Source organism: Gopherus flavomarginatus, chromosome 2 (genome assembly GCF_025201925.1).
Source record: "Gopherus flavomarginatus isolate rGopFla2 chromosome 2, rGopFla2.mat.asm, whole genome shotgun sequence".
Classification (NCBI taxonomy): Eukaryota; Metazoa; Chordata; order Testudines; family Testudinidae; genus Gopherus; species Gopherus flavomarginatus.
The window spans coordinates 262,485,872-262,503,089 of record NC_066618.1 but is presented as its reverse complement, the minus strand read 5'-3'; the positions used below and the strand labels follow the sequence as shown (position 1 = coordinate 262,503,089).

The 17,218-nt window shown below is 40.7% G+C and overlaps 1 protein-coding gene across 4 annotated transcripts in view; it reads left to right on the top strand.

Moving 5' to 3' along the window:
- The window catches only part of YWHAZ (tyrosine 3-monooxygenase/tryptophan 5-monooxygenase activation protein zeta), a 32,533-nt gene extending 19,256 nt beyond the window's left edge, over positions 1–13,277 (top strand). For all 4 annotated transcript variants that reach the window (XM_050941254.1, XM_050941256.1, XM_050941257.1 and 1 more), the window contains exons 3-6: positions 7,502–7,625; positions 9,842–10,005; positions 10,095–10,190; positions 12,228–13,277. In XM_050941254.1, coding sequence (XP_050797211.1) covers positions 7,502–7,625; positions 9,842–10,005; positions 10,095–10,190; positions 12,228–12,287 — 444 coding nt within the window. In that variant the 3' untranslated portion in view covers positions 12,288–13,277. The remainder of the gene's footprint in view (positions 1–7,501; positions 7,626–9,841; positions 10,006–10,094; positions 10,191–12,227) is intronic.
- The last annotated feature ends 3,941 nt before the right edge of the window (positions 13,278–17,218 follow it).

Below are 17,218 nucleotides of genomic sequence, written 5' to 3'. Positions count from 1 at the left end.
TGACTATAACAAGTGTTCCTGGCTGTTGAATCGTAAGCCTAGAAGTAGATCAGGACTGAGATTCACTGGCAGATTAGTGAAGCTTGTGCTGAAGTTGTCCATACTGTATCATTTTTTAATCTGTCTTAAATTTGTGTGTGTTGGGGGGGAAGGGGGAGATAATGAAACTCCCTGGGGTTGGGATAGAAATGTGCCAAGTTACCTCTTTAAGTGCTGGTCCTTATGTGTATTCCACATGTGAGGTACTCACACATACCATGTGCCCAAGTCTGAAGATTTTGGCAAGCAGTGTCCATTGGCCCCATATGCATAGTAGATCTCCTTGCACTTCTAAGTACGGGCATAAGAGGCAGTGCAGGTCGATGCCTGCTCAGTTCCTTCTTACCATCCCATGGCCTGACTGGGAAGCCAGCGTCCTCCTGCTTCAGCCCTTCAGAAAATCCTGTAAATAAGATTTTAAATAGTTATTCTTTTACCGTAGTATAGTAGTTTTTAGTATAGCTTGTGTAGTTTCCCCAGACTGGGTATAGTCCCTGACAGTGGGGAGGCAATGTCCAGAGTTCTGGGCTTCAAAAACTGTGTCTCCTGCCCTATGTACTTCTCCATCAGGGATGAACACCAATGTTGACTCTGCTGCCTGATGCATATTTCGACAAAGTGCAGCATTTGTTGCTTGTTTCCACTGAGAACTCTCAAAGTCCATTGGCTAAGCCTTAGAAAACACTTAGTAGAGAAGGCCATGAGACATGTCTCTGATTTGGGCCAGGCAGTACGTGTATACACACATTTCCCCCTCCCCCCCAAAATACATCAGCCTCACCAACTGAGCAGTGCCCCTCTGAGCACATGCTTAAGAGTGGAGCCCTCAGTTTCTAAGCATAAAGACTTCTTTCTCCAGGAATTCCAATAGAGCAAGGGACACTTTCATGGGCACAAGGACAAACTCGGTTGAAAACCACCCATAAGAGAAGTGCTCCTTCCCTGAGCCCACTAAGGTCAGATGACCCCTTACTCGCAGACCCCAAGGAACTGATTCTGCAAAAAAAAAAAAAAAAAAGCCCTGAGACTGGAAGAAGCAGGTACCAAAACGTAAGGACCGTGATCCACTGGTCCTGTCAATGAGTGTGGCTCCAGAATCTCCAGTACCAACTCATCTGCCCAAAGAAGACACCACGTCTAAAGATGCTCCTGTACTGTCAGTGCTGACCACCAAGACCCCCACACACCGGAGTGCAGAGAGATCTATGTGGTACTGGAGGATATCTTACTCCCCACATCTGCAGTCTCCACTCTTTGGTGCAGCCCTCCTGAAGGACGTTACTAAATGAGAAGATAATACTTTCTTATCCAGGAACCATCTCAAAACCATCAGGCAGGAACAAACCCCAGTCATATGAGAAATTGGAAAGATTAGGTGATAAGGACTATGTTAGAGGTCTACAGAATCAACAGTGGTGGAACACCTGATTCTCTTCTCATAATAATAGAACAAGGGGACATCAATGAAATTGAAGTGTAACACATTTAAAACAGATGGAAGGAAGTACTATCTGTGCTTAAATGTGGAACTCAGTGAGTTCCACTGCCCCAAGATATTGAAGCCAAAGGTTTAACTGCTTACCCAGAATAAGCTCCATGGTTAAATTATTTAGCTAGGATAACTTATAAGAGATAAATGACCTTGCTTCAGTATGTGCTTGCCCATTAACTGCCAGGGGTTGGGGAGCAATGCATAACTCCCATGTTCAGGGTGTGTTTGAGGGAATTATTACACCTTCTGAGGCATTTTATAATGGCCACTGTCCTGAACCAGAGCTAAAGAATTGTCATACCAGAGTATTGTATCCCTTTTAGATAAACTGTGTTCAGTGGGCTGGTGAGGTGTAATCTTGTACTTCTACCTAGCTCAGCATTGGAAAAGGAATTCCATTTATCTAAAGATACTCAGTATGGACAAACAATATTTTGTATCATAGTAAGAGTATATGAGTAGATCTTGAGCCTGGGATGGTAAACTTTCATGGGTCTTGCAGTGCTAAACGAAAGAATGGTGCAGTGTCTTCTGTTCTCTGCCTGCCTTTCATAAAAGTCCTGGCTGCTGGACAAACTCTTTGCTGTGTCCTAAGAATAGCACTTTTAATTACAGAAGTATTTTGTGGCCACAAGATGAGATTCTAAAGGGACGGTAGCTTACAATGTCGAGCAGTTAACGTTGAGGCACTAAACAGAGAAAAACCTAGGCAAAAGGCATTGGTTTTGCTACTTAAATATTTATTAAACTGCTGTAACAGCCTTTCTTCATCAAGTAGACTGTTGTATATGTTGTCAGTGAGCTGGCTCTTCTGTCAAATGCTTGAATTGCAAATTTTGTCATTGGCATTTTCAGTAATCCTGGTAGAAAATGATCAGTATGTTAAGTGATCTTTCATGTACTTGTCATGAGCGAAGCCTTCCTTGAAGTATATCGGGCAGTACTTTGCCCATCCTACTTGATGTTAAGAAAGGCACTCAACCTCACCATTAGAGACATGGACAGACTTTTTAACCTTGTGCTGTTCCAGAGCACTGGTAGCTAAATAACTTCTCTCATTAGCATAAGATTCTTTTTAAAAAATAGTTTGAACAATATCCTCTCTTACTTGGGTAATTTTTTCATGATATAGGATTTTCATTTTCCGAGCAGCTGGCTGCGCTGCTAACATCTCAGCTGTAGAAGAGGCTTTCTTAATTAGTAATACTTTCTACCACCAGTGCAAATATGTCCCTTCACTTGGCAGCTGGCAAACAAAACTTTTAAGCCAGGCCTGCACAACATGCGGCCTGAGGAGGTTCACTGTGCAGCCCGCGGGGGGAATTCTAAATCCCGCGCACACGGCGCTCTGTGGGCAGCCCAGAGCCCTTTGAATCCCGGCCACAGCTGGGATTTAAAGGGCTCAGGGCTCCCCGCAGCTGCGGGCAGCCCAGAGCCCTTTGAATCCGGGCCGCGGCTCCAGCGGATGGGCTGGGGCTGGGATTTAAAGAGCTCGGGTTAAATCCCTGCCCCAACCTTGCAAAGCTCCAGGGTTTCCCCCAGCCGCCAGAGCCCCGGGCCCTTTAATTTGCCCCTGAGGGCTCCCAGCCACCTCTTCAGATGGGAGCCCCTGGTTGATTTAAAATCAAGTATCACCTCTCCACCCCCAACCTTTCTTTTTGGCCCACAGCTGTTTTGGTGGGGCGGTGCTGGGGAAGGAGGGTTTGTTTCTGCAGGGCTGGGCAGTGCTGGGGTAGGGTGTTTCCACGGGGCCGGGAGGTGCTGGGGCGGTTGTTTCCGCCGGGCTGGGGAGTTTCGGCTCTCAACTGTTTTCTTTGGTGTAATGTGGCCCTCGCCACTTTAAGAGATGTGCAGGCCTGTATTAAGCAATGGGTATTTTTATAGATTTAGAATTTCACCTGGAGCTGTGGCAGTGGGGATTTGTTAATAAAGGGATATGAATGCTACTGGTTGCCAACTGCCAGACTTCATAAGAGAAGCTAGTTATTCTTCTGCATAGCTAGAACCATGTTGCAGAAAACTTCTGGGGGCTAATTCCTATTTCCTGACACTTGTAACTGAGAATGTGTAGATATGGCTTATCTGAGGGTGAGGACTCGTTTCAAAGGGTTATGTGCATACTAACTAATCTAGTAGACATTGTTTTCAGGGCTATAATTAAGAATGAGTGGACTGGCTATTTTTTTTTTAGTACTTGGAATACCTGGAATTGCCACTGAATTTAATGAAAGCTGCAAATTCTTGGCGCTTGTGAAAAATAGGTCATAAGACTAAAATTTTGAAGGGTGCCTGGTTAGAACAAATATTAGGGTGTTTTCCCTTGCTGTGGCATTAACTTGCTTTTGGGTCAGATCTCTGTCCAGGGATTGGCCCTGCTGCAACCATTCATGCCAGAGGCAAGAACCCACTGATCAATTATCTCGTGTTTTGTTACGCATCTGTAGGAGTTGATACCTACTTCACAGGAGTTAAGATGCTGTGCGAATCACTAATATTATGAAAGATGCTAGCAGTATGCAGTACTAAAACTATACTACTGGGCTTTCTTTAACCTTGTTAGAGTATAAGCAATTGACATTTTTTCTGGTCTGAGTCTTTCTTCCACCCACCCACCCACCCAACATCCTCGCTATCCCCATCTACTGGGGGATGGAGAGACATTTGGCTTAAAGTAGTTTTTCATCTTGAATTTGGGTGGAGTTGGTCTTCAAGTCGTATTAAATGTCATGACTCGTGAAAATTAACAGCGACACTTTTTAAGAGTATTGCTACATCCTTTTATTGGTTCATTCCTCCCTTATCACTTTACTCAATGACACACGTTTTTTCCTGCTACTTCACTTGCTGTTTGCTAAATCTGGTACCAAAGGAGCCAGTATAAGAATTTGTTACAAGTGTGTTCTGAATATGGGGATAATGCCCCTCCCAAGAGGGAAACATGCATGTTGCTTCTGCTCCAACTAATCTCCTAACTCAGCCATGTAGTAGTAAGTGCTGCAAAACTGTTCATAGTTCTGGAGTCTTGAACACACACACATCCAATTCTATCATGAGTTTGAAAGGATAATCTGAGAACAGTGTTAGATAAAGTTGAAATGTTAGTTTTTTGTAGAAGTTAGGTAGCAGAAGAGTTACCGTTAATGAATAGTCTCTTGCCAAACTTTAACATTATGTACCACAGATATCCTTAAATTATAACATGTGTAACTGCCTCTAAAATCTCACTCAACTTTAGACACATCCTTTGCCCAACTTTTTCAACTTGAGTGTTATACACCTAAAGAAGTGGGCTCCACTTTTCAAAGAAAACTGAGTCGTTTATGTAGGTGCCTAACTTTAAGCACCCAATTTGGGGGAGAAAACTTGACTACCATGCTAAATCTGAAATGTCCTGGAAAGTCAAGGAAGACAAGTACTAGAGATGACTAATTTGTCTTTGCTTTTCCACCATAATAAAACTGGCTAAGTGGCTACACTTCAGCCAAAAACATGCTAGGGTGTTTTATTAACATAATTATAAACATGCCCCATTAAATGATGTAAGACTCATAGACTCATAGACTCTAGGACTGGAAGGGACCTCGAGAGGTCATCGAGTCCAGTCCCCTGCCCTCATGGCAGGACCAAATACTGTCTAGACCATCCCTGATAGACATTTATCTAACCTACTCTTAAATATCTCCAGAGATGGAGATTCCACAACTTCCCTAGGCAATCTATTCCAGTGTTTAACTACCCTGACAGTTAGGAACTTTTTCCTAATGTCCAACCTAAATCTCCCTTGCTGCAGTTTAAGCCCATTGCTTCTTGTTCTATCATTGGAGGCTAAGGTGAACAAGTTTTCTCCCTCCTCCTGATGACACCCTTTTAGATACCTGAAAACTGCTATCATGTCCCCTCTCAGTCTTCTCTTTTCCAAACTAAACAAACCCAATTCCTTCAGCCTTCCTTCATAGGTCATGTTCTCAAGACCTTTAATCATTCTTGTTGCTCTTCTCTGGACCCTCTCCAATTTCTCCACATCTTTCTTGAAATGCGGTGCCCAGAACTGGACACAATACTCCAGTTGGGGCCTAACCAGCGCAGAGTAAAGCGGAAGAATGACTTCTCGTGTCTTGTTTACAACACACCTGTTAATGCATCCCAGAATCACGTTTGCTTTTTTTGCAACAGTATCACACTGTTGACTCATATTAAGCTTGTGGTCCACTATGACCCCTAGATCTCTTTCTGCCATACTCCTTCCTAGACAGTCTCCTCCCATTCTGTATGTGTGAAACTGATTGTTCCTTCCTAAGTGGAGCACTTTGCATTTATCTTTATTGAACTTCATCCTGTTTACCTCAGACCTTTCTCCAACTTGTCCAGATCATTTTGAATTTTGACCCTGTCCTCCAAAGCAGTTGCAATCCCTCCCAGTTTGGTATCATCTGCAAACTTAATAAGCGTACTTTCTATGCCAACATCTAAATCGTTGATGAAGATATTGAACAGAACCGGTCCCAAAACAGAACCCTGCGGAACCCCACTTGTTATACCTTTCCAGCAGGATTGGGAGCCATTAACAACTACTCTCTGAGTACGGTTATCCAGCCAGTTATGCACCCACCTTATAGTAGCCCCATCTAAATTGTACTTTCCTAGCTTATCTATAAGAATATCATGCGAGACTGTATCAAATGCCTTACTGAAGTCTAGATATATCACATCCACCGCTTCTCCCTTATCCACAAGGCTCGTTATCCTATCAAAGAATGTTATCAGATTAGTTTGACATGATTTGTTCTTTACAAATCCATGCTGGCTATTCCCGATCACCTTACCACCTTCCAAGTGTTTGCAGATGATTTCTTTGATTACCTGCTCCATTATCTTCCCTGGCACAGAAGTTAAACTAACTGGTCTGTAGTTTCCTGGGTTGTTTTTATTTCCCTTTTTATAGATGGGCACTATATTTGCCCCCTTCCAGTCTTCTGGAATCTCCCCCGTCTCCCATGATTTCCCAAAGATAATAGCTAGAGGCTCAGATACCTCTTCTATTATAAGATATTGCTAGGATGATAATGTCCCAGTGTAACATACAGCTAATACTACTAGGTACAAAAGTGTCAAGCTGAATAGTTGCATTGAGCCAAGTACTTAAATAGTGCTTCTGTTCCGCTACTGATCAAAATCTAATTTACTCTGAACTTGGGGGTTTTAGTGATGTCTGGAACAACAATTGAGAACCAATGTTTGTAACATTGTTTCCATCTTTCTGTTAAAATTTTAGGCTGTGTATGCAGACATACTGTCCTCAGTCTAAGATTCCATTATGAGAATAATTTACAGCTAGCTAAATGGAATTATATTCAGATTGAAGTAGAGAGGTTATAAAACCAAGGATTAACTAGAATTTTTTTGTAATCCACTGTCTTATGTGAAGTATAAATATATTGCACCTCTTCAAGTCACTGTTACTCATTCCTTCCCAGATAACCCATTTTAAATCAGAGTTAAGGAAGAATATGCTGGAACGACAGTCAGGAATTAAGTATGGCATGTTACACAGATAAGTTTTAGGTACTCTAATAAGTGACTTCAAACACATGTAAAATTGTTGTGTAGCCTGGGAGGTAGATGCCACATTGTTGCTATGTAAGCGCTAATACTGCCTTAGCTGAAGAAAAATTTCCCAGTTTGCCTATGACACTCCACTTTCTGGAAGAATAAGCATTACAGTTACCCTACATTTCAGTTATTTAGGTGTGTTGTACTGTTGAACATTCTGTACCTAAAACAATTCCTTCTGCAGATGGCAACATGGCATATTCAGCAAAGAAGTGGATAAAAGCTAGGCTGACTAAAGCTTATCAGAACCAAGTTTTCTTGACTTTTTGAAAAACCTGCAATATAACTAATTTGATGGCTCTACAATACTATTGAAAGGTATGGTTGTATAAAACTGAGTACTCTTTGTTTTGATTTTAGTCTCTGTTGGAAAAGTTCTTGATTCCTAACGCTTCTCAAGCAGAAAGTAAAGTTTTCTATTTGAAAATGAAAGGAGACTACTACCGTTACTTGGCTGAGGTTGCTGCTGGGGATGACAAGAAAGGTACAGTATGTCAGCTTCTTGTTAAATTTGTCAAAAAATGGGCTTGCTTTAAATGGGATAGTGCCCTTCTCTGATTCTGGGAGATGATTAATGTTAAATAGCATTAAAAGGTGGTTTAGCTCTGTGGTTATAGAAATTCCCAGTTTATTGCCTAAATGTGGTAGGTCAATAGGTCTCAAACAAGTGTCACCAGGGATTCTCCCTTAAAGTGTGCTTTGCAGATTCCCACTGTAGCACACATGTGGTTGGTTATGAAACACTCCTGAAGCAGTCAACCATTATGCTTCTATATGTGTATATCCCTAGTTTCAGAATTGAGATATGAGTTCCCTTTGCCCCAGCCATCTCTGTTCATATTTCTGCCTTTGGGTGGAGAGTCAGTACCCTACCCTTTCTCCGCAAGGCTTAATATTTAGTTTTATTGCTAGACTTACTACACTTCTACAGTATTTTTTTAAGAATAGCAGACAAACTAGGTATTGACCCTCAAGGAGGCTGGAACCTACCTTGGAATGGAAGGGGCTAATGATCCAGACTCATGATGTACTGGAATGAGAATTGTTGTCTTGAGCTAAGACAGACCTAACCTCCAATTTATTTGGCGACCTTTAATGTCTCAGCAACCTTGAGTCTTCAGATGAAACTGGTTTGTCCCCTCAAACTGCAGGTAGTTGGCTACGTTCACCTGAACTTCAGTATAAACACTGGAATGTGTTAACTAAATACCTGTGAAGGGTACCAGAGCTATTGCCTAAAAGGTCTAAAGGCTTGACCGAACAAGACCTGAGTTGCTTTGATTATTTCAGCATAGACTCCTTGGATAGGGTGCTCAGATCAGATTGTCCCACCCTTGGAGGTTGTAGAATTGTACATATAGCTGGCCATTTCTACCAGTTGTACAAAAATGTTCAGATTCTTCTCTCTCTGTCCTTCAATTCATGAACCTACTAGTTTTATCTTCAGTGTTAAAACTTGTTTTGACAATTTTGCATCTGTGAATTAAATTTAAAGCCTAGGTACATTCATTTCATCTGTGACAGGCTCTCCATATATTATGTTGACTTGTGAGAATTAAGCCTGGGGAACTTAATGGTCATGATCAATTGCCATCAAACACCATTAGTAGTCTCAGAATTCCAAATAATTCTTTCAACCACTGGGAACCAAGTAGCAGCATCAGAGTGAAGTGTCTAGATCTGGGAATTGTATTGTGATCCCATAAATTGGATTGCTTATTGTTTTAGAAACTAATTTTACCTATCTGCTGTATCTACATAGATAAAAACATGTAACAACCTAGTAGACATATTAGCAAGCGTAAGCAGTACCCTTATAGCTTAGTCTCTTAGTCCTTGAGGGTCCAAACACCTAGTTTGTCAGCTATTTTTTTAAAATACTGTAGAATTGTAGCAAGTCTAGCCAAAAAAAGGTTGTCCTTCTAATTCTAAATTTGTACCCTCACAGTTCATGGTAAGTCTCTTCTTCTGCTTTGTTTGCAAACTATTCAGAACCGACTTTGCATTCAACCCTAACTGAATAGTGTATGGGTCCAGTGCAAAGGCACCAAAACAGTACCCAGAGACTGACTGGCTTCCCTCAACAAAAAGAAGATTCCCCGAGTTACATATTAGTACCCACGTTACATAATAGTAGCATATTAGTTATTTGTGTAGGAGAAATAGTTTTACAAAGTTTTATAAGCAGTTGCAAACAGGGGCTTATGGTAAATGTGGGAGCAACATTAATCTGCAGTGCTGCCAGCCCTGTCTGTAATAAAAGGTAGATTTAATACAGCATTAAAGAGACACTATCAGATGAAATTGTAGCCTTATACATATAGGCTAGATACCAGAATTCTTAAACTTATGCTAAACTTTTTGTACCTTACCTCTTCATTCTTTATTAAGAACTATTAAAATGCTGCAACGCTTGGGTGGCAAATTCAGCTTTACATATTGACCAGCTATCTCCATCAAGTTTTAATGCGTATTTTGGGCCAAAACTTATTTGGCCATGTTGCTTTGATAACTGGCTAATTCTGCAAAACTGTTTTAAAAACAGTACTATGCTGTGAAAATATTTGTGAAGCTCAGATCTCCTTATTAATGAGGAAACGAAACCCTACCATATTACTCATGTTATGTACATAATAAAAACATAAGTCTTGAACACAGCTGTGTAAATGCATCTAAATTATTTACATGTTTTTCTTGAAGGGATAGTGGAGCAGTCACAACAGGCGTATCAAGAAGCTTTTGAAATCAGTAAAAAGGAGATGCAGCCAACACATCCAATCAGATTAGGTCTGGCTCTGAACTTCTCTGTGTTTTACTATGAGATTCTGAATTCCCCGGAGAAAGCCTGTTCCCTTGCAAAGACTGTAAGTTTTTTAAAAAGAATCAAAAGCTTAAATGCTTTATGTAACCTGTACTATATGGGCAATAATTTTTTTTTCTTTAAACCCTCTAGGCTTTTGATGAAGCCATTGCTGAACTTGATACATTAAGTGAAGAGTCATACAAAGACAGCACGCTAATAATGCAATTACTGAGAGACAACTTGACAGTAAGTACCATTAAAACTTGTTTGTTAAGCAAGGAATTTTATTACATGTCACCATGAATAGAGCATTTTGTTCATTGCTTGACTCTAACTAAAGCATATGAACAGTTAACTGGTGGCTACTATTTTATGTCTAACATGTAAGTAAATCATATTTGTTAGTAGCAAGTTGTAATACTCCTGAACTTAAATTTTGTTCACACTTTTCCTCGCAAGGTCAATTGACACAACTTTCAGTTTTCTGTGCTCCCACAATTGGCAAATCCACTACATCATTGAATAACTAACTACACTTTCTGGCTTATGTAAGGAATCTAGCATTTTTAAAAACAAGCTGCAATGTAGGTTAACTTTTAACTTGTTATATCCCCTAAAAATGGTATTGTTAGCTTTGACTAACAGTGCAATCTTTACATCCTTTTGAAAAAAAATTTTAGAGCTACTCTTCACCTTTGTGTAATGAGTCCACCCTGATCACATGCATAAGGCATGGACCCAAAAAGAGAGAGTCCCTAGTGTAATTCTAAATGGCTAAATATCTAGTGTCAGTTGCCTCAGCAGTAAGATTTTTTTTTTAATATCCACCAAATAGTTTTCTTGCTCATGTTCCACCCTGCCTCCCGCTTATTTGATATTTATGCAAACAAATATTTTGTGAGGTAGATATACTAGAACTTAGTACTAAGACCAGTATAAATAAGCTTGTTTCCTTTTTTGGCCATGTTGGTTTTTGATTTGAAACTTCTCTAGATTCAATGTTATCCAGAAGATTTGCAGGTGAGCCACAGAACGGCAACTTCTAATTCATGGTTACTCAAACTGACTGCTATTCACAGCATGAATCTAGATTGGCTTGCGAGTTTTCTGAAATTGTTTCCTGGTAGATGTCATGACTCAGCACATCTGTCATATATTTTCTGGTCAGTTTTAGGTATTTTCCTGCTGCTTAAAGTTTAAGCAAGGAGCATTCACCGTGTGGCATCTGCACAGCATTCAGGCCAGGAACAAGGCTGCAGATCCTGCATAGGATTCTCCACTGCCTTGCGCCCCTTACACATATGCAAAGAGAGTGTAAACTTCTGCTGTTCTGAATTTGTAGCATTTTATACTGTCTTTGCACAAGAGTGAATGTTGATTTAAGATGTGTTCAAGGCAGTGAAGAATTAAACCCTTTAAGGTCTTTCTACTTGAGAGGGCCTTGGCAGCTAAGGGATCCAATTGGAGTGCCACCTTTTGAAGTAGAGAGATGCTCCAAATCACATTGCACTAGCAATGACTTTGAAAGACTGCCTGTAGAGGAAATGAGAGAGAGTGGGTGAGATAATATCTCTTATCCCTGGAGGAAAATAGATGCATTTAAACTTTGTGACTCAAAATATTTTGGTGATCCCTGTTCTGGTTCTGTGTCTGAAAGCATTGGTGTCTAGCTGCGGTCTTGAATTCTGGACTCTGAGAGACATTTCTGTGAAGATTTGTGATGCTTACTCCTTATCGTGTAACTAGGAGGAGAACTTTCTGTACCTGGCACTTCCTTTCAGAGCAGGACCTGATTGCTTCTCCCTTAAAAAGGACCAATTTGAGGGGATGTTTGTCTGTGGCATTGAACCTCATAAGGAAGCACATCCACATTTAGTCTTGAATGTGGGCCTGGTGATAACTTAAGTCTAATTTTCCTCTTGGCCTTCCGTAGTAGGAAGGATATCTGACTTCAAATTAAAGGTCTTAAAGGGAGGGATAATTCTGCGTGACTAAATTTGAGAGGATGTTTGTTACAGGCTTAATGCTACATGTTTCAGTGGGTTGCGGGGGAGGGCTTGCTGACCAGCCGATAGTTAAAACTCCCAGAGGAGCAGCAAACTCCCAATGACAAAGCCTTTAAAAAGTAATACCATTCAAGGTAGGAAGAGCTTACCCCTTGAAGAAAAGTAGAAATACTACTTATCCTCTTACTAAATATTATGAGTAGAAGAAACCGGAATCAGAGTGGGTTTTCAGCATGCTTGCAAATGCAAACACTTTACTCCATTTTCTGTCAAACAGTTGTGGACATCGGATACCCAAGGAGATGAAGCTGAAGCAGGAGAAGGAGGGGAGAATTAACCAGCCTTCCAACTTTCGTCTGCCTCATTCTAAAATTTACACAGTAGACCATTTGTCATTCATGCTGTCCCACAAATAGTTTTTGTTTACGATTTATGACAGGTTTATGTTACTTCTATTTGGATTTCTATATTTCCCATGTGGTTTTATGTTTAATATTAGGGGAATAGAGCCAGTTAACATTTGGGGAATTTATCTGTTTTCATCTGAGGTGGCCAATATAGGGTTGTGAAATTTTTATACAAGTTTTACATGCTTGGCATAGTACTTTTGGTACACTGTGGCTTCCCACAAGGTGGCCAGGGTTAAACAACTTCCTATGTTGAGCAAAGAAAACTGCTTGCATATTGGTCTGTCATGATGGGAAAAAAGGGATAATCAGTTGCAGCCACAGATGTAGTTAGTGTGAGTACTTCAAAGCTGAAGCATACCATGGCTGTGGGGGAACAGATGTCCCATGGATATTGCATGTCAAGCATGTGAAATCCTATGGAATATATAATCAAGTGTACATCTTTGATTGCAGCTGAAAAGCGTTCCTTAAGATAGTTTTGATCACCCAGTCAACTTTCTCTAGAGAAGGGCAGAAACGGTTCACATTCCATTATTTGTAAAGTTACCTGCTGTTGCTTTCATTATTTTTGCTACACATTTTATTTGTATTTAAATGGTTTAGGCAACCTAAGAACAAATGTACAAGTAAAGATGCAGTAAAAATGAAATGCTTGATATCCATAACTACACTGTATATTGAGCACAGCAGTAAAACAAAAACCCATGTATTTAACTTTTTTAGGTTTTTTGCTTTTGTGATTTTTTTGATACTTGCCTAACATGCATGTGCTGTAAAAATAGTTAACAGGGAAATAACTTGAGATGATGGCTAGCTTTGTTTAATGTCTTATGAAATTTTCATGAACAATCCAAGCATAACTGTTAAGAACATGTGTATTAAGTTGATGTAAGTGGAATAAAAGTTTTATGAATGGACTTTTCAACTACCTTCTCTGTAGCTTTCATGTAAATCTGTCTTCCTGCTCTGAATTTTTTTAGAGTATCAATAGGGATTCTAGAGAAACTTCACTAAAACAAGAAGCATGGTGAAATATCTTCACTATTCCAATGTCAGTTTTCCCCTGATTAAATGATTCTCTGCATCCAGATTTTGGTTCACTTTCCGCAGGAAATAAAGTAGCAAGATTAAGAGCTCGTCTTAACTATCTTGAAGGCTGAAACTATATACACTTTTACCCTGTTATAATCAGTCCGATATAACGCAAATTTGGATATAAGGCGGTAAAGCAGCGCTCCGGGGGATGGGGCTGCTTTACCTTGTTATATCCGAATTCATGTTATCACAAGCGGTTCCTCTGCACCCACCCGTTACTTGCTGCAGCCTTCCCCGGGGCCCTCCTGCCCCAGCTCACCTCCACTCTGCCTCCTCCCACGAGCACGCCGCAGTGCTGCTTCTCCTCCCTCCCATGCTTGCTGCACCAAACAGCTGATTGGCACAGCAAGCCTGGGAGGGAGGGAGAAGCGGAGCAGCAGCGGCGTGCTCAGGGAGGATGCGGAGGTGAGCTGGGGCGGGGAGCGGTTCCTCTCCCTAGCCCGATATAAGGTGGTCTCCCCTATAACACAGTGAGATTTTTTGGCTCCTGAGGGCCATGTTATATCGGGGTAGAGGTGTAAATGCTAAAGTATGTAATACACACTTGAAGAGGTTGTGGCTGGGGCTGCAGAAGACTTGTGAGTGTCCCAATGATACGCCCATAAAGGCATTTAAAGCCATGGAAGAGAGTATTACAAAAGTGCAACCAATACAGAAAAGACCTGGGGGATTGGGGACATTATCTTCAAGACACAAAAATTCCATGTACACCAGAGCATGACCAGAACTGACTTTTGGAGCAGATCCAGAATCTGACCATCACATTGACTCCCTCCATTTGCTTTTGTGTTCTCGCTCTTAAATGGAGCCTTAGAGAGTCTTGACAGTTACTCGGAACCCTCAGAGCACTTCACTATTTAATTCTGGGAAAGGATCTGGAGTCTAATTCTTTCTCTTCCTTCCCCTAGCATAGGCCCCCTGTAAGAGCTGCATTGACAGCATACCTCTGGCAAGTATCTTCATTACCCTCAGGGATGTCAATCTGAACTTTACATAATTGAGACAGGAGAAGCACCTCTTGATCCACATTTGCTGTTCCACTGAGGGCAGAAACCACATTAATTTCATTTCTAACATTCTGTGGAATTACAGAATAAATGAAAATATTTTAGAGTGAAGCTAGGTAAAAACTAAAATCAAATGGGGATAAAAACTACACTACACAGAGAACTCAACAGTACTGTATCTTTAAGCACAGCTTAACATGCTATTTATATTCACTTTTTGTAGCATTTTTTACACCAAATAATGGATGCCTCACTGTGGTAGAAACAGTGAGATCTTGAAGGATGAAGTGAACTGAGTTGCTGGATTAGACACATACTTTCCAGAATACACTAGATTTTATCAAATGACAGAGCCTATGTAGAAGTATCCTCCCTTCTTTCCCTCTTACAAATTACTCTGTTGTCTTCTATCCTAGTCAACTGAATAGCAAATTCAAAATGGCCTGAGAAATCTCTAGAAATAGCGGAGACCCACACCCAACAGTATAACAAACACAACTAATGGAAGAGGGTGGGGAGGGATAATCTCCATGTTAAATTTATAAATGTTATGAGTATCTAGGCTCACAGGTTAAGAATCTACTTTTTCTAATTAGGGTTCAGAACAAAATCATACAAAGGTGGGAGAATGCAAATGAGAGCAAATAGACAGCAGGGAAAAGTAAGTGTGAACAAGTTCCCTTATTAAAAGGAACAGCTGACAAATCACCCAAGATCACTGCCAAGAGAACTTTTAGATAATGTTTTCACCTCTTTGCTCAGAGACCTGAGAAGCGAAGAATTCCATTCTTTTCTGTAGTGTTGCCGACACAGAAGTGCCAGAGGCAAGCAACAGCGGTTTGTTGCCCAGAGTGCTTAGCGCCAATAAACACACCAGGGTGGAGAAGCAAACAGCCAAGTTTATTTGAGCTTAAATAAGGTGCAAGGGAGAAAATTTTAAATTTTTACCTTTAAGACAAGCAGGTTTTTTTATATTTTAGTTTATTACAAAACTTTTTTGTGCTGACTAGCTGATTTCTTACTCCCCCCTCCTTTTCCATCCAGCTGCAGTATCTTTTTTTTATTCAATTTTTTGTTTTTTCCCTTCCTCCCCCCTCTCCGCTGCTGAGACATGTATACAGTATTTTAAAACGGCCTTGAGCGTGCTTTAGCCTAGCTTTAATGTATTACAGCAGAAAACTGGCTGTTACAACCAAAAACTAACTGCTAACACTACATTTTTACAGCTATTAGTACATTAGGTTACACAAAGTGTTTAACATGGAGGAACAATGGTTCATTGAGGCCTACAAAAGGAGGGCTTCATTGACACTTGTGGTCTACCACCCTTCCGAGTTACCTAGGGTTATGCCAGAGTGACACCAACAACTCCCTCCTTTGAGAATACTCAACAAACTTTTGGCTGAGTATTTTCACATTTAAAGGCTAACATGTGATTAAGCTCTAGGGAGCTGGAGTGCTTTACAGCAAGCAAGCAAGAGAAGAGTAACAATACACAACACCACACCAGTGAGCAGGAGGTGAACAATGCCTTCCCCTAGTTCTTCCAGGTTGAGCAACCAGCCCCAGATGGAATCAGAAATAGTAGGTTTTTTTTTCCTGGGCCTTTCACTGTTTAAAAGCCTGTTTGGCTGACAGGATGTGCTTGTTAATATCCTGTGCGCTTTCTGGGACATAAGTACAGTATTTATTCCCTATAAGGGCGCACACCCTGCCCTGGGAAGCCACACTTCCACCCAGGAAGTGTCCACGTATGTCTCCATGATTACAGATCAGATGGTATTCCTGTTGCGTCTGTAAGGGCAATGGGCCAAGTCTGGTACTCAAGATTACTCCGAATGGCCATCAGCTGGTTATTCAGGAAATCCCGAATTTTTAAACATACTAAATTCCACTGCAATGCCTTCCCAGCCTTACTTATATTTAATACTATTTTTTTTTGGTGTAGTACTATATAATACACCTGTTATTTAACTATTTTTAGGTATTGTTTAAAAGGCATTTTCATTAATAGCATACATTATTAGTTACTGGAATGGTTTTAATATGGGTAAAATTTTTAGTAGCAGAACAAACTTTTTGGGTACTGGTTATTTAAAATTCAATTAGAGAGAGCAATACATGCTGAAGGATTTATTCAGAACACAGGGTGTAGCCTGTAGAATAAACCCCAAAACCCAATCAATACCACATTCCCAAGCATGGGTCCCACAAATGTCCTTTCACCAGTGTATAATTTTTTGTTTTTTTACCAGGGTTAGTTTTTAATGTCCTTTTTAGTTAGGAATTTCTGGACTTTGGCAATTTTAGTGGAGTGAGTGTTTCTTTTTTTTTTTTTTTTTTTTTTTAAACAGTTGTGGTGCAGCATTTTATAGGGGAGAGGTTACTAGCACATCACCCTGTAATGGTTTTGATTTTTTTAGAAAAATTCAAAGGCACAGTAGATCTGTCAGTGGACAAGGGAGAGGTTACTAGCACTTCACCTTGTACTTTTTCCCTACTGTCCAGAAGGCACAGTGGAGCTAGAAGCTGAAATAGGCTAATCATCAGTAGGAGAATTCTCCCGATGTGGAGGGGTTTTTTTGCAGTGAGAATCTTGGGTCCAAGCAGTTAGTCTTTGGCACTTCACAGCGGTGTTGGTAGTCAACGGGACTTAATAAGGGCCTTTCCAGGGTGGAGCCAAAGCAGTCTTTCATTGGTGGACCTTTACATCAATCCCGTCTTCTGGTTCCAAGGAGTGGCAGGGCTGCTAGGGT